The sequence below is a fragment of the Podarcis raffonei genome, chromosome 1, assembly GCF_027172205.1.
Source record: "Podarcis raffonei isolate rPodRaf1 chromosome 1, rPodRaf1.pri, whole genome shotgun sequence".
In the NCBI taxonomy this organism is placed as follows: Eukaryota; Metazoa; Chordata; class Lepidosauria; order Squamata; family Lacertidae; genus Podarcis; species Podarcis raffonei.
In genome coordinates, this window is record NC_070602.1 from 138,304,841 (window position 1) to 138,327,618 (window position 22,778).

The window sequence follows — 22,778 nt, forward strand, 5'->3', positions numbered from 1 at the left end:
TACCAGAGGTAGATCTTAACCCTTGCCTCACCTGGGAGCTTCTCTGGGCAGGAATTCCCTCGGCTTAAGTGGGGTGGGGGGAGAGTGGCAGGTAGGGGGGTACCTACCTAGACACTGAAGCCACATCTCTCCAATGAAAATTGGGAGTGGGCATTGTGTGAAGTGGCTGTGGATCTCCTGCCGCAGACGTATAGGACTGTATAGAGTTGGGAGGGCCAAACGAGGGTCATCTACCCCAGCCCCCTCACAATGTAGGAATTACAGCTAAAGAACGCCAGGCAGATGGTCCCCCAACTGCTGCTTAAAAGCCTCCAGTGGTGGAGACCCCCAACACCTTCCAAGGTCATAGAATTGCAGGGTTGGAAGGGAACCCCAGGAGTCATCTAGTCCAGCCCCGGTGGACAGCGGGCACGATCCATCCCGTTGCGCAAGGCTAAAGATGCTGCTTAAGGCTAAAGAGGAAGCCAAGGCAGTGAGCGGGATGGATTGCGCTCGCTGCCTTGTCTTCTTCTTTAGCTGCGCTGGGGAGGTTTAGCTCCTGGCTGGAGAGGTTGAGCGGCTATGGATCCCGCTCGCTGTCTTGGCTTCTTTGCTCTTTGGGGCTGGGGGGGGAATAATATTTTTTCCCTTGATTTCCCCCTCTAAAAACTAGGTGCGTCCTGTGGTCCGGTGCGTCCAATAGAGCGAGAAATACGGTAAATGGCATTTTTGTGCGCTGCTCTGGTTTTGCCAGAAGCAGCTTAGTCATGCTGGCCACATGACCCGGAAGCTGTACGCTGGCTCCCTCGGCCAATAAAGTGAGATGAGCACCACAACCCCAGAGTCGGCCAGTTCGCGAGTGGACTTAATGGTCAGGGGTCCCTTTACCTTTATGCAAAGATTGCATGGGTCTAAGAGTCTCTTACATTGACTTACCTTGCCATTTTGCACTCTTCTCCCCTGTAACCTTATTCATAGTCCTATGTGAACAGACTTACATGGAAGTTAAGCTTCTTTGAGCTCAGTTCTAGGGGCGGAGGGAGGGGTTGCAGCCTCAGAAGAAAGCTTGGGGACAGATGCTGCTTTGCTGTGAAATAAATGGTTGGTTGTGCTCAAAGACTGTTGAGTTTGTAAGGAGCTGCCATCTTTAAGCTTTATTCTTAGAACAAGTGCTGTGATTTGAGTGATAATCTCCAGGAAACACACACACAATTTATGCAGGAAAGCTTTAAACCGTAGAGCATAAAACTCTTAACCTCAGGGTCGTGGTTTCGAGCCCCACGTCGGGCAAAACATTCCTGCATTGCAGGAGGTTGAACCAGATGGCCCTCGTGGTCCCTTCCAAGTCCACAATGCTATTGATAACACACACACTCCTGGAAGTAGACCCGCCGCCCACGCCGCCTCATTTGCATAGACCCGCCCATCGGCCCTCCGGATTGGCCGACCGACTCCCCGCGGGAGCCCCGCCCACCCCGCCTAAACTACCGCCCGCGCGGGGCCGCTCGGGCTGCTGAGGCAGCTTGGCTCGGGAGCGCCGGGCGGGCGGCTGTTGGGGAAGGCGGCGCCGCCGCGAGTGCGAGAGACGGGCAGAAGAGAAGCGGGGGCGGCGGGAGAGGAAAGCGCGAGTCCTCTGAGGAGAAGTTCGCCGGGCTGCGCGGCGGGGGGAGCGGAGGAGGCGGCCGGGGAACAGACCGAAGTTGGCAGGCAAGTCCGGGCGGAGGGGGAGGGGGGAGAGGGGGTGGCGAGGGCTCCTCTGAGGGGCGTCGGGAGAGGCGGTTGGCTTCTTGCCGAAGCAGGGGCTCCTTTGTGGCGCGCGGGCGACTCGCCTCCCCTCAGGCGCCCTCCCTAACGGCAGTGGAGCGGCGAAGGGGGTGGGATTTGGGAGAGTGATGGGGTGGCGGCCAATGGGGAGGAGCGCGGCGGGGGCGGGGCGGTGGCTTTGGAATGCGAGGGGAGGGGAGCGGAAAGTAGATGCTCGCGCGCGCCGGCGGAGGGAGGGAGGGAGGGAGGGGGCGTGACGTAGAGCCGTGGGGGCGGAGCCAGCGCCCCAGCCAGGTGTATCGGGAAAGGATGGGACAAGCTTCTCAGGAAGCCCCGAAGGAGGGTCGGGGAGCAGCTGCGGGGCTCTGCGGGACAAAGCCCCGAAAGACCGGAAATGGGAACTTTTGCCTAATACTGGTATGGGGGGGGGGCAACTACCGCATTTATCTGTCTTTTTTACTCACACTTAAATGCTGTTTTAGATATGAGTGATGCCTGTGAATCCATATATATCGCCTCCTTTAGCATTACTTCAGCTTTGCACTTTCCAACACAGTTCGTTCCCTCATGGGGAAGTACCTAGGTATATTAGTTGCTGGAGAGTACTGGTATCGAATTGGGATGCGGGTGGCGCTGTGGGTTAAACCACTGAAGGTCGGCAGTTCGAATCCCCGTGATGGGGTGAGCTCCTGTTGCTCGGTCCCTGCTCCTGCCTACCTAGCAGTTTGAAAGCATGCCAGTGCAACTAGATCAATAGGTACCACTCCGGCAGGAAGGTTAACAGCGTTTCTGTGCACTGCTCTGGTTCGCCAGAAGCAGCTTAGTCCTGCTGGCCACATGACCCCAGCTGTACGCCGGCTCCCTCGGCCAGTAAAGCGAGATGAGCGCCACAACCCCAGAGTCGGCCACAACTAGACCTCATGGTCAGGGGTCCCTTTACCTTTACTGGTATAGAGTGCTGTTGCACTTGCCCTGCTTGCAGGCTTCTCAAAGGCATCTGGTTGGCCACTGTGAGAGCAAGATCAGTGGCAAACTTTGTGTTTTGAAATTTCAGTGCCCAGTGTGGGTGAACCAGGCGTACTCCCATAAATCTGCCTCTGGTTAGATGGGCCTTGGGCCTGATCCAGCAGGGCTTTCTTTGCATTCTTATAACAGTCAGACTGGATGGGACAATGGCAGACATTTAGCTGCTACCACAGCCCTGTGCATTCGGAGGGGCGGTTTGAAGTGTTATTACTTGCAGGTGGTAATGGTGAGCATGCCTTATTATACCTAGGAAATGGAGTTAATGAAAGCCACATTGATAAATATTTATGGAGTGCTATTGAGTGAATGGAAATTACTGCTTCATATGTAAATGTATGTAATTTGGCTTGCTGCCAAACCTTTAGCCTTGCAGATAAAAATTGGTACAATAGACCAGGATAGAAATCTCATCCACATTTCCTACAGTCATGTGGGTAACTTGCTGGACTTGGCACTCAGATTTTCTGATATAAGATGAATTATTAATACCTTCCAAAATGGTAGCTAACTGTATTGAAAGGTTGCAGTGTTTGAGACTTCTTAGTTTAGATTAGGGCTTGTCCACACTTCCACTTGTCCCTCCTCTTCCCCCTTGTTTACCACTGAATTGGAATAAATGTCAGTCAGGTTTTCTGCGGATTGACATTTACAGTGGTACCTCGGGTTAAATACTTAATTCGTTCTGGAGGTCCGTTCTTAACCTGAAACAGTTCTTAACCTGAGGTACCAATTTAGCTAATGGGGCCTCCCGCTGCTGCTCCGTTGCCAGAGCACGATTTCTGTTCTCATCCTGAAGCAAAGTTCTTAATCCAAGGTACTATTTTTAGGTTAGCAGAGTCTGTAACCTGAAGCGCCTGTAACCCGAGGTACCACTGTATTCTGATTCAGCGGTAAAGGGTGGGTTTTCCCGAGGAAAGTGGTGGGGCAAACAGAAAGCCACTCAGACTCGTTTTTCTCCTTTACTTATAACACTAGAACTTGTACAAGTTCAATGAAGCTGAATATTGTAAGATTTAGGACAGACAAAAGGCAGGACTTATTCATGCAGCACATAGTTGAAGTATAGCATTTGCTCCCCCGTGAGGCAGTGATGGTGACCAACTTGGATGGCTTAAAAAGAGGATTAGACAAAATCGTGGAAGAGAGGAGCTGTCAATGACTAGTAGCCCTGATGACAGTGATCTATCTCCATGGTCGGAGGCAATAATGCTTCCGAATACATGTTGCTGGAAGCCACGGAAGGGAAGAGCAGTCTTGTGCTCAGATGCTGCTTGCAGGTTTTCCATATGCATTTGGTTGGCCTTTGTGAGAACAGGGGTGCTGGACTAGATGGGCCATTGGCCTGATCTAACAGACTATTCTTATGTTCGACCATTTGTTCAATGTGTTTAAGTCCTGTGATGAATGGCAGCACCTCTCCAATACTTAATGTAACTTTTCCAGTTTAATACTTGAGATCTTCAACTGGAATTTGGAGAATTGGATGTGTTCTATATGCAAACTTGCCCTTTACCACATTAAGCTGCTCTTTGCCAAATAAGTATATTTTTGATTAAATGACATGGTTTTGTTTATCTGGTGGTTAAAGCAGTACAACAGCTGGGGTAGAGGACTCAACATCCTTCCTTATGCTCTCCAGCACTTCCCTTTTATAGTTGTCAGCCTCCTCTAGAGGAGAGATGAGGGAGCCAATTTTGAATCACGAATGGACTTATCCACCCAGGGGTCCTTTACCTTTACAATGTAGCCTGGTGAGAAGACCCCATCCCCTTTGCTCTGTACTAACAAATTGTATAAACAATTTCTTTATAACATTGCATTTTTTTCTTTGATTGTTGAGTTGTTGACTTTTGTCCTATTTGAATATTGTCCTCTTTGAATATTGATATTCTGTTTAGTAAGAGAGAAATCTATGAAGGCCTTCAGATGGGATTTATATTTGCTGTTTCAGTATCTGCTAATTGGACAAAATAACGTTTTTATGGAATCACATTGAAACTGCTAGTCTTAAGGGAGTCATTTTCTACAAAGCATTTATGGGAGTGTTTTTAATCTGTTGAGTGTATCTATGAAGTGTTAGTTACCAAAATAAAGATGACTCTGAAATATTTATACATTGCAGCTGGCAAATGTTTTGGGTATGAACAAAAGTAGTCATATTGGAGTTTTTAAAAACTATTCGAAGGCTATGCAGGTATTTCCTAGTTTTTGAAACCCTGCAGTTGTTTTCAGCAAATCAGACAATATTTTTAAGGGTCTCACAGAAAACCAATAAGGATGCAATCCTGTACATAAGTAGTGGAGAACCTCCAGCCTGCAGACCTAAATAGGTGCAGCGGGGCCCCCATGTGACCTGTGAAGCTCTTTGGTCAAGCCACACCCACCTGCCCTCTGTCCAGTGTGACACACGCAAAGACATAGGTTCTTGCTAAAGTGAAGATTGTGCTGTCTTCAGCACTTGTAAAGCCAGAGGGTTTGGCAGACACTGACAACCAGCTGATTGGTGGCACTTACAAATTACTGTGTCTTAAAAATAGGGGAAGATGTTTCATCTGACATCACAATTATGTCAGATGTTAAAGAGTTGGATAGGCCCACATGTCAAAATGACTTGTGGAAATCTGAGGACCTAAGGTCTTAACCAGCTGTAAATGATTCCCAGCCCCCGCTGTATGTGCTTACCTGGGAGTAAGTCCCATTGTGCTCAAAGGACTTATGATCTGAGGAGACGTGTATAGGATTGCACCATTAATTGCTAATTAAATGATTTTTCAGGATCAAATAGTAAAAAAAAGTTAATTCTGAAGACATAGAATAGTTTGAAAACAATATTTTATTGTACCTGAAGTTATGTTTCAGTCAGTCACTGAAGCTATTTCCTTTAATTGAATTAGTGTCTCTGGTAGCTTCCTAGAGAGCATTTCAGATATCACAGTTTAATTTTAGATCTTCCCTTAATTCATGATATATATATATTTAAGGAATGTTGACAACTGGTTTTGAGTCTTTTAATTATAGACTTGTATTTAATTGATTGCTTTTCAAAAGTTTAATAGTTTAATTTTTACTTAAACTATATACTGTCATTCAACAAAAATTCTCAAAGTGGTTTCCATAGTAAAATTTAAGTAGCAATTAAAACACATTTTATTTAAAGTTTTCTTTATATTTTATCTTCTGTTCCCTTTTTTGTACATACTGTTCTGTGATGCAGCTTGTTAAAATATACAAAAAGGAAAAGAAACTGTGTTAGTTCATAACAAAAAATACACCTGAGTAACACCTTTATTTGGACAAATGAATATGTCGTAAACATCAGTTTGGATGGTAGGAGTGAGGAGACAAAGGCAGGCTTATGTTGAAACTACCAAGCCTGAATTTAGTGACTTCAAAATCAAGCCACCTTCTCTCTCTCTTTCCCCTTTCCCCTTCTCAGCATCTAGCCTGATGAAGAATTCTGGAGAACAGGAAAGCTTTGCTCACTATTTTGTGACATTCTGGTTGGTCCTAGTAAAGGCATTGTGCACTGTGGATAGTTAACAGATGCCAGACTTTCCCTTATTTTTTTCCTTACTGTAAAACAAAGTAAAATGCTCTCCCTACCCCCAGCCTTTGAAGTACAGCAGCCAGAAAGTAAACAAATTGCTATAGCAAGAAATTTCATATGCTGTTTATATTTTAGGAAGTAGGAAAATGTGGAGAGACAAACAAAAAGTGATACACTGTTAGGCAAGATTAAATATATGAGGATAGGAAACTGTTCAATCTGGAACATTAAAAATAAAAACATTGGTGAGAAAAATATAATGGATATTTTTATAGGACTCCTATTTTTAATTGGATGACTTTTTAAAGAGGAAAATTGGGATATGAAAACTGCAAATAATTATTTTGTATAAAATTGAGAATAATGGGAACCAGGCTTACAGAAAGAATTACAGATATCCTCCTGGCTGTGAAACAATGGTCTGGTTCATATGATCCAATCCTGATTGATTAAGCTTGGGTATGCTTGAGCTTTGTGCACTTTCATCATGCTTTAAAGTTGTCTTCCTAATCTTGATTTCTTAGAAAGCCATTAAATGTAATTCATAATTCACACATAATAGGGGTCTTTTTTGCCATTCGTGCAAATGAAGTAGTGAATCAGCAGCAAAGGGATTGCATGGGCACGCAGCTTGTGTATGTCTTTGCTTATTGATAATGAAAATGTGGGGGGAGGGGGGAAATACCTGCAAACAGTACTGATTTATATATTTAAAACAGTAACAAGCAAAAGCATACATAGTTATGGTTTCAACATGGCCAGTATTTTGGTGCACCTAAAAATATTACTACAGCCTTTGTTGTTGTGGCAGATGTTCTGAATTAGATGTTTCCATAGATTCATAGAACTATAGAATTGGAAGGGACCCTGAGGATCATCTAGTCCAACCCCCTGCAATGCAGGAACACAGCTGTCCCAACTGAGCTATCCAGGCACATAATCACGGAACAGTTGATAAGATTATTTTATTTTCTTAAAGAGCAACTGCAAATTATATCTGGAATTTATGGCACTCAGAAGTGGAAATTAACAGTAGATATCAAAACAATAGTTTTATTCAGTATTTGCTTTTCTTACAGGTTGGGTGTAAACTGCTTACGACAGCTATGACACCTGCTCTTCAAGAGAAAGCAATGAAAGGGCACGGTATCTGCTTATCATCTTCCTTGTCTTCAAGAGTGATGGAGTCCAATGATGCATTAGGCATGGGAAGTACCAGACCAGTAAAAGAGAAGATGAAAGACGGGTCTGTCACAAAAATTACTTGCTCCATGCTGGGGTTCCCCATTCCTCAAGCCAACCATAGCACTGATTGCTTTAACTTAAAATACTTGGGTTCTCAGTCTTCTAAACACTATCCAGTATTAATGAGCCCCAGTTCTACTTTCCATGTAAACAATAAAAATTGTGTGCAGAGGAACTCAGAAGAGCATAGCTGCTCCAAAGTGAGAAATCCGTTATGTAACAGCACTAATAAACACTTCAGTCAAATTATTAATTCAGAACCTGGGGAGCAGGTCAGAGGGGAAACTTTATTAGGATCAACAAAGAACTTACCTGAAATGGGAAAACTATTTGATTCATGTTTAACTGAATCCCACAATGTAGAAGAAAGGCAGCTTCCTAACTGTAAAGGGTATCAGAAGAATGGCTTTTTGAGCAAGGCATTATTTATTAATCCTGAGACAAAAAAAGGAGACCTGTTCCATCAAGTGTGTGATGATGCCCTGGAACCAAAAGTGAACTACAATCCCAGTACTAAAGAACAGGAATTGAATTTTCATTTACTTCAGTGTGTAAGCAAGCAACAGGCTTTGCTCAGCCGGGCCAAAAGAACTCAGAAACGTTTGCAAATACTCTTGGCGAAGCATGTTGTCAAACACTGTGACCAGCAGATGAAATGCTTTGTGAGACGCCAACTGCAGAGCATGAAAGCCTTTCATGATCCATCCGGTGTTTTGGGTGGCAGCTATCATAGATGCACCAACATTAAAATGGAAAACATAGAGGCTAATACAAGTAAAGATATACAGCGTGATTTTGATGTTTCATCTGATGAAATCAAAGTGTTTGCTCGCTCAACAGCTGGACTCCTATTTCATGTGGAAGAGAGTTTGGATTCTGATGCCACTTGTAGCAGCTCAAGTGAAGATGATGATGAGCAGATTTCCAGAAAAGTGTAGGTATTAAAAGAATTGCTGAACTTCCGTGCTACAATCCTGCATGCTCAAGTTCCATGTAAATCTGTGATATCTCTGTACATAAAGGACAGAAGATGTGATATGTTAATGACAGGATCTCCAAATCTTTTATTTTTGAAGTTAATTTCACTAAGTTGATAAAGTTTACTGATGTAAATGGAACTGCTCTTTGATCATAGCTTGTTATATGAGTCAAATTTTACAGTACAGGCAATCCTTGCTTTGCATGGGGTTTCTGTTCCAGACCCCCATGTGCATTGGCAGGGCCAGAGTAAAGCGTACTGCTCCGCCCCCGTTCCACTCTTTTAGTGATCAGGTCACTTCTGGGTTTGGCACTGTTGGGAGTTGCCTGTACAAGCAGCAAATTAGTGACACTATTTCAGCACCACTGAGATGTGTTCCCTGTGGCTGGTATCATCCAGCTGTGTCATATTTTTACATCCATTGAAGTAGTTTTCCAAGGTGTTCCCAAACACAGCTCATTATAGTAGTCTAAATGCAAATCATCTGGGAGTGTGGACAAAGGTGACAGCCTATCTGTGCTTGAGGGCCTGTAGTTTGCTCACCAAGCTAAACTGGTGAAAGGCACTTCATGCAGCTATTGTGTCACGGTGGCACTGTGGTTTAAACCACTGAGCCTCTTGGGCTTGCCAATTGCAAGGTTGGCTGTTCGAATCCGCGTGGTGGGGTGAGCTCCCGTTGCTCTGTCCAAACTCCTGCAAACCTAGCAGTTTGAAAGCATACCAGCGCAACTAGATAAATAGGTACTGCTTCAGTGAGAAGGTAAACGACATTTCTGTGTGCTCTGGCTTCCATCACGGTATCCTGTTGCACCAGAAGCAGTTTAGTCATACTGGCCACATGACCCAGAAAATCTGTCTGCAGACAAACACTGGCTCCCTCAGCCTTAAAGCAGAGATGAGTGCCGCACCTCATAGTTAAATTCAACTGGACTTAATCCTCCAGGGGTCCTTTACCTTTTATATATTTCAAGTCTGGATTGCCAATGTTACATGGATGGTTCTCTCTCTTATGATTTTATTGGCTAACTTATGCCAATAAAGGCTAAATGAATGAAGGTACTTCATGCCACAAATGCCACTTGGACATGGCCATCCAAGTTCATGTAAACCTGCTTAAGCCTTAGGGTCTGTATCAATTGCCTATGTTCTCTAGGCATTTGATTTATGGGAACCAGGAACAAGGCCTTCGCCGTAGTGGTACCAAAATTATGGACTTCATGTTGCACTCATGTTCTGCTTTCAGGCATTTGATCCACATCTTGTTGGCCAACAGGATGCTGGACTAGGTGGGCCATTGATTCAGCAGGCTCTTACTATGTGCTGTATAATAATAATAATAATTTATTATTACGGCTATGTTTTCAACTCTGTGCAGAAATCAGACTCAATTCAGCTCTTTCTGTTTTTAGCAGATGCTTCTAAAAGGCATTTTATGATATATTCACTGCTGTTTAAACCTGTTACCTGCTAGTTATTGTAGCCCCAAAGGCTTCTTGTGATATCCTATGGACTCTTTTGAGTTGTCTTTCTAAAATAGTGATTATCTCTTCTAACCAATGTTCTGTGTTCTTCCTAGTAACTATAGATCTGACTGGAAATGGCTAGTAGACAGAGCTAATGTTGGCTGTCGCTGGACATGGCTTCAAGCCCAGATTTCAGAGCTAGAATACAAAATCCAGCAACTCACTGACCTTCACAGGCAGATTCGTGCCACCAAGGTATTGTCAGTAAGGAAGAAAAATGAGTTATTGAAATAAAAGATTGATAGATGTTTTTTCTCTGTGTTCTGTGGTTTCTGGTATCTGGTATCTAAGCAAAAGCCATTATGTAAAATCTGCAAAGGTCAATGAAATAGTAGGCTGAGTTTGAGTGTTGTGTTTGTTTGAAAGTAGGATTGTGGTACAGAATCCATACTAAGATTTGCAGTTTACTGGGCGGCCTTGGGCAAGTGACAGTTTCCCAGCTTAATTTATTTCATTCTTAAAAAAAAAAAAAAGAGGCAAGGGGGTGAAATTCATTTTGTTTTGTTCTTGTGGTAGTGAAGCTCTGCTGTGAAGCGTAGTCATGGACTGGGAACAGTGACATGAGAGAGAGGTAGGGACTGGTATAAGGAGGATGAAGAGAGGGTGCTTCTTATTTTGGTGGTTTGGAAACAAGTAAGTTGTGTGCATTGGGATGGACCAACCAAAACATTGTCTATAAGTCTCCAGTATAAGTACAGTGAGGAAGCAATAATTAATAGACAGGACTCCTCAAACACAGTCATAAACAATCGATTAAAATAATTTTCATCTTTTCTTGAAGTGTAACTAAACAGAAAAAACACAGATAGGCCACAACTATCTTTTCCCAAGGGGTGGAGAGCATGGAAGAAAATGTTATTGGAAGCAGAGAGTTGTCGACCGGTACCAGCAATCTGAGTCTTGGTTTTTTTAGTGATACCTGGTTCCTTGTAGATTCATCCTTATGGAAATAAAGAAAATAGCTGTTGTGGGCAAGTGAAAGCAGATCTTTATTCCCCCCCCCCCCCAATAATTTGTATTGGTTTTCATGTAAATACAAGAACAACATATAACTACAATTAACTTGTCCAGTGGCACAGTCTTACTAAGTTTCATATGTAGCACACAGTACACAGGCAATAAGTTTTTTTATGCATTGTCAATTCAAGTATCCTCTCCACAGAGGAAAGCAGATCTTTATGCATATATTGAATTGCCTGGTGATTAAACTATTTTTTTGAAGAAAATTGATCGTGTACTTTGCATGATGATTGAGTTCTTTATATAAGGTAATCCAATAAAGATCATGCTTGGTAATCTAGAGGGACAGATTTAATTTATTTTTAAAAATTAAATCAAATCTTTATTGTTACAGTCAATGACCAGCATTAAGGAAACAAGATAAAAGGCACATAGAATGCACTATCAAAATGTGTATAATAAAGAAAAGGCTGGTACTCGTCAATCCAGCATCTCTTCTGAAAGAGCTGGAAATCCAAGACCTCAGCACATTGTAAAACCTGGCGAGGCTCATATGTATGCAGGCAGGCAGGCCTGCAGATAATCTGTTTTGCAAACTAACACTGTCCCAGAAACAAACAAGTTGCCAATATGCCAATATGTGTTCCAAATTGTTGACCATATAAGCCTTCTAGCTGCACCTTTTGTACCAATTGTCTTCAAAGGCATTTCCATATGGAGCAAACGACAGTAATCCAGTCTCAGTTGTGAACAGAAGATGTGTCACTGATGCAAATCTTGTTTTTTATTATTTATTGCATTTATATCCTCCTCTTCAAGGAGCTTGGTTCTCCTCATTTAATTCTCACAGCTACTCTGTGAGGTAGGTTAGGCTGAGAGGAGGTGACTACCTCGCAGTGAGATTAATGTTTGAGTGGGGGTGAGTGGGCTGATTTACAGCAACTTGCAGGTCTGATTGCTGAATCAGCATCACATCTACACTGGCCCTCAGGATGTTTCATTTAGTAGATGAAACTAGAAAATGATACAACAATCAGTACATAGATTTGTATGCCAAATTTTTGAACTGGAGCAGAAAATCGCTATAATGTTAGCTGCTTGCAAAAATTGAAGTTGCAGCTTTATTGTCATGTGAGATTATTCACCTTGTCTGTATACAGATCACACTTTGAGCTCTAAATCATTAAAGTGTTTCAGGGGGCTGCAGCAGTTTGAGAGATTACATTTGATACACAATTGTGTTCAATTGCTGTTGTCTAGGGAATGGTGATCCTAGAAGAATTTCCAAATCCAAAGGACTTCTTGAAGAAACGAACACAATTGATGGACCATGAAGCTTTATTAAACACCACAGGGAATTCACATGCTTCCCTTGAGAGGCAGGATGCTTGGCCGGAACATGATTTCGAAATGTCACCCAGCAGTCCAACTCTGCTTCTCCGCAACATAGAAAAACAGGTATTCAAGTGAGAGTGAGCATCAGATAGAATTAGATAATTTGTAGCAAAACACAGGTACACTGTAATAGCTTATTAATAAAACAAAGTTCCATATTTCTGTAAGCATGATCTGTATAAGTTGCAGGAAGTGGGAGATTGTGTAGTGGTTTTTGTACACCCAGAAGGCATCTTGGAAGCTGTAGTGTTAGACTTGGTTTGGCAGGTCTTAATTCAGAAATATACTTGTGAAATTCACATTGTCCAGTAACAGTGTCTCCATTTCATCTATCTGTTATGAGGATAAAATGTGATATATTTTATGTATGCTACTTGAGCACCTTTTATGTCACCCATCAGCATGATAAAGTCAAACATTTCAGTTTCAGGCAGGAGGGCTGTGGAAAAAAGTCTTGGTTTTTCATTTCCCTCCCTGACTTTTTCCCTTTCCCTTGAGCTTAGTATTCATAATTATAGTGTGATTTGCAAAAGAGATTGTTTAATGTGACCATTGCATGAATGTGTTTTGTGTTTATCTCTCTAGTGCAGGGGTGGGGAATTTATTTGGTGCAATGGTTCTAATCTTTATCTTCCTTCTACCCCCACGGGCCAACTTTGACAGGCGAGTGGGACCACCTACCTGTCAAATCATCTGAAATCATAAAGTCAGGTGGGGGCGGGAGAAAGGGTGGGGCTTGGTCAAAAGAGGCTTTGCAGATGTTGCTGATTGGAAGTGTCTGCAAAGTCCCTTGCACTGTGCTTTCCTGAGCACCAGCTGATCGCTGGGTGCTTTAGAAGCACTGTGCTTTGAATATAACCCTGAGTTCTTTAGACTGTTATTTGCTGTGCATTCAATTCAAGGTTTTCCCTTTGATTCTTCTTTCAGAGTGCTCAACTGAGTGAAATAATCAGCAGTCTGATTACTCCTCTCAATCTCTCTCCCACATCATCTCCTCTTTCCTCAAAGTCCTGTAAGCAGAAAGAGTTGGCCAATGGCATCTCTATAAGGTACGTGAGACTTTCATGTATTTCATAATAACTGGATATTTAGCATTTGGGGGAATGTAATATAAAATGACAGTACAACTGTTCTTTAAATAACAACAGTATTATTATGTAAACAAACTTGCAGTTGTTTAGTATTACAAGGCTGCAATCCTACACACACTTGGGAGTATTGCTGCAATCCTAGCCCCCCCCCCCAAATACCTGAGAGCCCCACCCCCATACCACTAGAACTTAATTCTGAGTAGACATAGCATTGCATGGTAAGTACTTTTAAACTCAGTAGCGCTTGCTTGTGAGGAGACATGTATAGGATCAATGTGTTTTTAAAAACTCCCTGTTTGATAAATAATGAGGATGCTGTTCAGAAGAGGCTGACATGTGCTTTGAAATACTGTATATGAATTGCATAGAGCAATTACCAAGATAATAAATATATTATTTTAACGTAATAGTCTCCTATTGTAATAATGGTGATATATGATAATGTAAAGCACATTAATACAACAATATAAATCACGTTTATAAAGTTAGTAAAACAAAATATAAATGAATTAAAACAATAGACTTGGAAAATAAGGTTGTTGTTCAGTCTTCTAAAATCAAAATAGTCATTCTATCATGCAATAGGAGAGGGTGAGAGATGGGATTTCAGTGCTTCTCCATTGGATCCGCTGAAGGATCAGCAACTTTGGGCTCTTTTCCAAATTGTTCCATTCCAGCTGAACATTACAAGAATACCGTAAGGAAGAACTAGTGTTTGAGCTTGTTTTCTTGCTATGAAGTCCTTTTCCTTCTGTGCCATGCCTTCTGGAATGTAAGCCTGGGAGCAGGGACTGTTTTATTCCTAATATTTATGAGCTGCTTTGGAAGCTTTTTTTTTTGGCTGAAAAGTAGGATAAAAATGTGTTAAATAAAACATAAATTATTTTTTGTTAATAATGATTAAAGATGATTGGATTTAGATGGTGGAGTAATGAGATTAGGTCGTATTCTAATGAGATTAAGAAATCTCAACTAAGAAGATGATTTCCCATGTTTTTAAAAGCTATTATGGTCTGTCTTGAATAATAAACTGAGGATGTCTCTTTAATGATTCAACTTCACTAGGGGTCAGGTCTCATTTCTTTGCCACTGATACTTCTCTATGCTGTTTTTCTTCGGAATATTCATGTTCACAGTTTATTGCTTGCAGCAAGTACCTCTGTGAAAGTACAGTGGTACCTTGGGTTAAGTACTTAATTCGTTCTGGAGATCCGTTCTTAACCTGAAACGGTTCTTAACCTGAAGCACCACTTTAGCTAATGGGGCCTCCTGCTGCCGCTGCACCACTGGAGCACAATTTCTGTTCTCATCCTGAAGCAAAGTTCTTAAGCCAAGGTACTATTTCTGGGTTAGCGGAGTCTGTAACCTGAAGCGTATGTAATCTGAAGCGTATGTAACCCGAGGTACCACTGTATAGAGAAATTATGGAGCAATGTTGGAAGGTTTAGAAGTTGGGCTCCCAGCTTTAGAAGATCTAATTAAACCAATATGAAGAATAATGTATGGACAAGCAAATCAATATATGTACATTGCCTAGAGCAGCCTTTCTCAACCTTGTGTCCCCAGATGTTGTTGAACTACAACCCCCTTCATCCCTGACCACAGGTTGGCTAGCTAGAGATGATGGGAGTTGTAGTCCAATAGCACATGGGGCTCCAAAGTTGAGAAAGGCTGACTTAGAGTATATCACTTAATCCTGAGTACACCTTCTGATCTTGAACTTGGTGTATGGAACTCAAATATTATATAATATGCAGAGCTTATTTCTGACATCCTAGGATAATTATTTGGTGCTTTTCAGAAATTCAGAGAACAATGAGGAGATATCATGCACCAGTAGTTGGTTGGTTGACCAACAACACCTGAAGAGGAGGAGGAAAGAAAAGGCGAAGTTGAGAACATCATCTGTTGCCATGATATGCACATCTGCTCGCACTAGACCGCTTCAGAGTTTCCAGAGGAGGAAGCTGTACAAAATGAGCACTGCTTTCAATTCAAACCAGCAGGTACAAATGCATGTTTCTATCTCTTTAAGAAAGTATGTTAAGGTTCCAGCTTTGTGTGCCAGATTAGTATGGGTGTGTATCTACTACATGCTCCTGCTCTTGTTCTGTTCTGTGAGATCCTAAATTAGGGGAGAAAATTTTCAAGAAGCAGGTCAGATGCGAGGTTGACCACACATAAGGCTAAACTGGATTTCCTAAGTTGGCCTTGTTGACCACCGCGACTTCCTTTTTCTAACTAGGTGTAATGTTGGATGAAGCATTGTATATATTCATCCTTAAAAATAAAATAAAAAACCCAAATTCGATGATTCCAAATTATTTTTCTTTGTTATCCAATGTCTCACACATAGGGGGTACCCTTGTATCGTCAGCTGGATTTTCCCTTTGGGGGACAAAAGAACAGGAGAGAGAAGCAAGATATATTATGGATTAATTATACAATGAGTTTCTTTCATGTGACCATTTATATGAGTCCAGAACTGAAAGCATCTTCCATCTTGTTGGGTCATATCCTTACCCAATTTTCTGGATGACCGCCTACCATGTATGGCAGTGAGGTCACTTTGACTTGACCAGTGGGCTGGGCTGTGTTAACAAGCCGCATTCTGCTTCATACTAGTTATTTAGGTAAAGATTATTTACAAATGGTTTAACACTTGAGAGTTAATGTGGAAGTATATAAGGAAAGAAAGCAGTGTAACTGAGCTGTGTTATTTGTTGCATTCAAACAACATGACTGAGCACTGAAATGGGTTTAAGAGGTCAGCTAGGCTGAAGTTACTTAATCAAGAAAGGTTTTTGCGAGCAGAAATGATACGCCTCCTCAGATAAAAACAGTGTCTTCACTTAGCTTCTACTGAGGCTAAGTGAGGCTAGCATGAAATTACAGTCCACGCCCCCCAACCAACAAGGAAATGCAATCTGATTTCACTACACTGTCAGCATCATTAGTACAATACTATACTGCAACATGTGGAAGACAGGAGGGCCTGGCATGCTCTGGTCCATGGGGTCACGAAGAGTCGGACACAACTAAATGACTAAACAACAACAACAATACTGCAACATGCTGCCTTGTTACAGCAAACTTCAGAATTCAGAAATGAAGCAGCAGTATTGTAGTCCGCTCTTTGCACCTAATACATATGTCTGGACAAAAACGGCAATTGAAAACTATCATACTTTGCTAAATCATAGTGCTGTATAATGAATGCTTTGAAAAGCAGGACTTGGCATGCAAGTAAACCCTGTTTGCTACGGAAGCAATGACAAGCTTAAGTTGGATGTCTCCAAGAGCTGTTGTAAGACACAGAGAAGGAAAATTCCACAACAACTCTCAGTTGCATTTGGGCTTCAGAAGTGTGGGAGCACATTATCTAAGTTACAGAGAGCTACTCTTGCTGCCATCAAAAACTTGTAATTGCTAGCTGTTTTCCGAGTCATAGCCAAAGGTCTTAGTAATTTGGGAGTTTATTGAAGATTGAGTTATGTGTTTGTTTTGCGTGTGTGTGTGTGTGTGTTAAACACACATTTACGTATAAATAGATGTATTTGTATGTATGTAAATATAACTGTTTAAGCCATCCACGCTCTTAGAGACATGACAGAATCTTCATACAAAATGCATTTTGTTTGTACAATAAAACAAATAAAACATTTCATATATGAGTTTCTTAGGAGTCAGAGGCCTAAAACTAATAATAGTTCAAAATCTCTCATACCAAATTAATGTAACTGTTCTAGTTTCAGAGTCTGGTAAAGGTGATGAGAGCATAAAGATCCCCCCCCCCAAAACACTTACCTCTGAGGAAGTATGTTGCCATCTAAATCTGCTGTTTCTTTTTGGATTATTTATTTAACCACAAAACCTTACACAGCTGGCAGTGCTCAAGTTTAAAGGAAATTGAAAAGTTGTATCTTCTCTTTTTCTTTTTTTAAAAAAGATTTTTGCTGTTCCAAGCTAGCTTAGTTTTCCTCTTCATAGGCTCAGAAGTGCCTTAAGCTGATCTGTGTTAAATTAAGATTCGACCTAGCATAAACAGCTGCAAAGTACCTGAACTGAAATAAATATTTAATTTGGAAAATTCTGCTTTGCTGCTGTTTTTGCAAATAATCTTAAAACTTAAAATCTTAAAACTTTTAAAACAAAATATAGCATATTGCGTGTAAAGCAAGAGGAATGGAAACCTTCACAAAAATAAGTATATTCCTCCTACAGTAACATTTCATTAATCAGGTTTTTATTTCCCTAAATATAGCAATATGATATTCATAAGAATAGTTTTCTCAGTAAAAAGGAAAGAAAAGAAAAAGGTCAGAGCCAGTGATTGAAGCTAAAAATGTTATGTCCCAATAAAACTTTGTCTTCACCTAAAAGGGGGGGGGGGAGTAATTTTCACCTGTTTAAAATAAAGCAGGGTGGTATCCAATGCTGGCTGTTTACTAGCAGGACAGGAGAGAGAGGCATTTTTGCATGTTCCATCTCCCTTGTACTCCAAAGGATCCCTTTTCAATATTGTTTGCATTTCTGTTTAAAAGCTAAAGGTTGCAATTTCAGCTGGCTGAAGATCTTTCATTGCAGTCAGAAGTAAGCACCACTGAGTTCAGTGAACCTTGCATCCAGGAAATTATCGTGCTTATCCTCTTTTAAAATTCTTTTATTGATTTTTCAAAATAACATGAGTGATAATCTGTGAAAAAGGGTGCCATATCACTATAAAGTTAGTATCTTCTCCTTGTCTGACTAATGCCTTGACTTCCTTTGTTAATTTTTTAGAGACTGCCAGTGTCTATGCTTTCTATTTCCACTGTGATAATTCCAAATGTTCTAGGGACTTTCAGTTTTGAGCTATAGGTTGTCTAGTAGCTATCAAAAGGAAGGTGATTAGTTCTTTATTTAAGGATGATAACAGTATCATCTTTAAAACTTAATAGCAGAACCAAGGTTGTGGTGCAAATAACATTTTGGTTTGTAATCTAGCCTATCTCATTAACAGAATTGTTCCAAAATAGTTGCAGTTTTTCACATGCCCACCACGTATGAATAGTTGTTCTCCTTACACTTTCTCCAACAGAGAGGAGAAATTGTTTTATTGATGTAGTTGCACCTCAGAGGGTCTATGTAAGACACTGAGAGTGTTTTCTTTTACACATGTGGATACTGATTTTTTTAGCCCACAAGCTTTGCCAATCTGCCCCTTCAAATTATGGTTTCTAAATCTGATTCCCAAGTATGTTTTATTAAATTTGTTTGGCCCAATTGTATGTCATGTACTATTTTGTAATTATTGATAATACATGTTCAGATTTTGCATTAGTATTCATAATTAGAATTTCAAATGGAGTTAGAGGCATAGAAGCATATGCGATAACTGTTGGACTTGCCACACCCAGGAACCTCACCAAAATGCTGGAGAGGGTGCACCTCCACAGGCACATACCTCCACATGTGGTGGAAGTGTCCCAAAATTCAACTATTCTGGACAACAGCCATACAAGAAATATGTAAAATAACTAAGCAAGTAATAGACATCACCCCAGAATTGGCCCTACTAAACATCTTCCAAGACAACAATGCCCATTTACACCACAAAGAACTCATAACCCACCTGCTCTCAGCAGCCAGAAACACCATAACCAGACACTGGAGAGACCTGTCAGGAGTAAGCATGGACCAATGGTACCAAATAGTATGGGAAACAGCCCTACTAGAAAAATTAACTAATAAACTGAAACTGACACGGGGACAAACAGAAGAAGACGCCTTCACCCCGGTATGGCTCCCCTTTATCACATACACAACTCAACAGGACAATGACAATAATCCACCAACAGCATACAAATCAATATGGCTAACCTGATCCAAAACACACACACACCTCACTCACACACGAAAACAAAGATCACCACAGCGAATCACAAGCAAACAATCACACCCTAGGCCAACCCCAACCTCTCTCACCACCAAAGGAACACAAGTGAACAACACAAGCAACGCTGACACCAAACTCTACATACATTAAACATAATAGAAACACCGCCACCCGACCCCACCCCCATCCATCTTCCCTCTCTCCACCCCCCCTTTCTTTTTTCTTTCTTTTTTCTTCTCCCCCTAATGCCTCAACAAATGAAACGGATTTGTAAAAATGTTACATGGAAGAAGAAGAAAAAATACGAGGCACTACACTTCTGTAAAACAAGAAAATCCTTAATAAAAAATATTTTTAAAAAAACTGTTGGACTTGCCAAAAAGTGTGTAATTTGATGCATATTCAGCCAATTCCCGATGTTTTGTCTAGCTTTACATATTGATTGTTCTTATGTTCTCCTTTATTTAAAAGTTTCTTGAGCTGTCATGCTGATCCTAATAAATTTGGTATTGTGCTGCTCTTTGGGTTGTGGCTTTGTGAAATGTAACTTCAAAATTTGACACTACTTGTCATTCTATATGACAAGTAGAATAAATTGGAGCATGCCCAATATATTTGCCTGCAGGTTGATGTTAGGTGACTTTAAAAGGAGTTAAGAAATTCATGGAGGATAAAACTACCAGTCATTATTAGTCATCATGGGGGAGCAACAGTAGGTGGAGATAATTGCTTTCATTGGATTTTTGGGGTAAACAGAGAACGGAAGTTAAGAAAAATATTATGGATTTCATTTAGTAAAGTCAGGGATAAACTGGCTGAAGAATACCTATCTCTGGAGCAGTAGTCCTGCTGTCTTGTCCAGCTTGAACTTCAATCTGTTGACACGGTTTGCTTTAGAATGTGAACAAGCTTTAAAAAGTTTTAAATCTGTGTGCCACTTTACAGGCTATGCAACTGAGAGATGCCTTGTTTAATACAGAAGAGGTGGTTCCAGCCTCCATGTGGAGTACATATGAATTGAGCACCAAGCCCAGGACACAAAAACAACTCATGTTAGAATTGGACACCTCATTCCATCCCGTCTTATCATTTCCTTCTGGTAAGTGGTTGCTTGCTATCGTATGTACAGCAGAACATCCCTTTTATTGACTATTTTTTTATTATGCTGTATTTTCTGCATTCCTCCAAGGAGCTCAAGGCAGTGTCAGAGACTCCCCCTGCCCCCATTTTGTTCTTGTAAGTACTCTGTGAGGCAGTTAAGATTAAGAGAAACAGTAACTGTCACTAGGGGAGCTTCATGGTTTTGTACACTCCACTTAGCATTTTCTCCACAAAACTACTGGCACTTACATAGTGGAGAGTAGGCCAGACTTCATGAATTAGCCTTTGAAAATAGGCATGCAATGCACATGTAAGTGAATAGATTTTGGGGATAGTAGATTGCAATTAGATGATTTATATTTCTTTACATAGATTGAATCTCTATTTTTCAGACACTTCTCTTCATGTACACTTTAAGACACTGCTCAAGAATTATGAGGTCAAAGGTGAATCTGCCCTTGGTTTAGAGTTAAAAATGTCTCCATCAAATGGTATGCAGTACATAATTTTGCCTTTTTTTTGTTTCAAAATTTATTATTTGACATTGTTTTGTTGATTTTTCTCCACTGTACTTTTTTTTTTAACTGATGGGGATGAATTTTTACATTGTAATTTAAAGTGCAAATAGAAAAAATGGCCTTTCTTTAAAATGAGAAGAAACAATAGTAAGATAGTGTTCATTTTGTTGTAGAATATTTTCATTATAAAGGTCCTCCTCAACAGTGGATCCGTGGATTTGAATCCAGTTTCAAACATCAGACTGTATCAGAAGCATCTGAACAGCTGCTAGAGGGAAGAAAGAAAAGGCATTTAAGTGAGACAGTGATTGGTAAGTTGCCTAAGCTATCAGGAGGTCAGGTAAATGACAAGTCGCCAGCATACTGTCCACTTCTGTCCACAAGAAGAAAGTAACTGTTTGCAGTGCAATCCTGTACATCTTGATTCAGAAGTCCCATTAAGTTCACTCGGACTTGCTCAGAGGGAAGTGTGTATAGGATTACAGCCTCAAATGGATGTTTTGTCAAACTCTTGAGGATTGCATTCCAGCTGTAGAAACCATGTGGTACTGTGGAGAATAACTTTTATCAGCTTCCTTTGAATATAGCAATAGGTGGGCGTATGTTTGCATTTATACAGATAAGACTCTCTTAACAGTTTCATTGTCACCTCTTGCTATGTTCCATTTACGTTTATTATAACATCATGTGGAGGAGCTAAGTCGTAATTGTAGTAGTTGTTCAGAAATATCGTTCATTACATACAACTTCATTTTCTGAAAGATAAGGACTCTTCCCCTTTTCTTTCTTTTGTGTGGCAGGAGAAAGTAGTAAGAGATGTGAAGCATTTTCCTTTCAACACGCAGAACCAGAATCCCAGAGTCCTTTTACAGGAGCAGCCAATGGAGACATGATGTCTAGATCAAGTCATTGTATATCAACACAGGTATGCTAAAATTATTGTACTGGAAGATTAGCAGTCTAGACCAACCTTCTCCCACCTGGTGCCCTTCATATATTTTTTTAATTGGAGCTCCCATCATCCTGGCCATTGACCATACTGGCTGGGTCTCAGGAGTCAGGTAGGGTGAGTCTGGTCTAGAGGGGCTGATCTGCTTCAGATGTGTTGCATAGTATAAATTACTCTCTCAACAGCTAAATCAGTATGCAAATCCTGGCAGCTAGAGAACAATACAGATGTGCCCCCAAGCAGCTCCAGCTCCAGTATGGTCCCTGTTCACATGAGAAGGCCATGTTGGCGAAGTCCGATGGATAACAACTAAAGGGTGCCAAGTTGAGGGTTGTTGCTGTCTCAGCACCATCCTTTTGCTTCCTGCACTGCACTGGCTATGGAGTCAGCAGTAGGAGCATGTCTCCTGAGGAATGTAGCAAAGGAACATATTCCAGAGACACTCTGTACCATAACTGGAGAGATTAGGGACAATATAAGGGATAAAAGTTGTGCTTTAAAAAGGAGTTAGGACCCTTGTTCGTTTATAGGATACCTTGCCCTTTAGTAAAAAAAACCTCAGCGGCTTACCAAAACAAGCTCTAAGACAGTCATTGCCCTCAGGCTCACAGGCTAAAAAGACTTGATAGAAGAGGAAAGGACTAGGAGGAAGAAGCAAGTTCCAGCACTAATTCTTAAAGTTACAGCTGACATCAGTGACATTTCAGGCTGTCTTGTCCTTGTCCATCCTTCCCATGAATCAGTCTTTCCACTAGACCAGATGTAGGAGCAAAGCTGGTGGTGATGTCTAGGTAAGGAGGAAATGGCAGCTCTGGTACACAGT

General features: G+C 41.2%; 1 protein-coding gene across 5 annotated transcripts in view; it reads left to right on the forward strand.

Annotated features, from left to right (window-relative positions):
* The first annotated feature begins 1,662 nt into the window (after positions 1–1,662).
* KANSL1L (KAT8 regulatory NSL complex subunit 1 like) overlaps positions 1,663–22,778 on the forward strand; it is a 28,462-nt gene continuing 7,346 nt past the window's right edge. Inside the window, exons 1-10 of one of the 5 annotated variants that reach the window (XM_053364770.1) lie at positions 1,663–1,686; positions 7,396–8,495; positions 10,117–10,258; positions 12,284–12,481; positions 13,346–13,467; positions 15,311–15,515; positions 20,333–20,486; positions 20,881–20,979; positions 21,180–21,317; positions 21,807–21,931. In XM_053364770.1, coding sequence (XP_053220745.1) covers positions 7,423–8,495; positions 10,117–10,258; positions 12,284–12,481; positions 13,346–13,467; positions 15,311–15,515; positions 20,333–20,486; positions 20,881–20,979; positions 21,180–21,317; positions 21,807–21,931 — 2,256 coding nt within the window. In that variant the 5' untranslated portion in view covers positions 1,663–1,686; positions 7,396–7,422. Of the gene's footprint in view, positions 1,687–2,704; positions 2,996–7,395; positions 8,496–10,116; positions 10,259–12,283; positions 12,482–13,345; positions 13,468–15,310; positions 15,516–20,332; positions 20,487–20,880; positions 20,980–21,179; positions 21,318–21,806; positions 21,932–22,778 lie in introns of those variants that run through there. The other 4 variants (XM_053364780.1, XM_053364752.1, XM_053364742.1 and 1 more) reach the window with 4 other exon arrangements.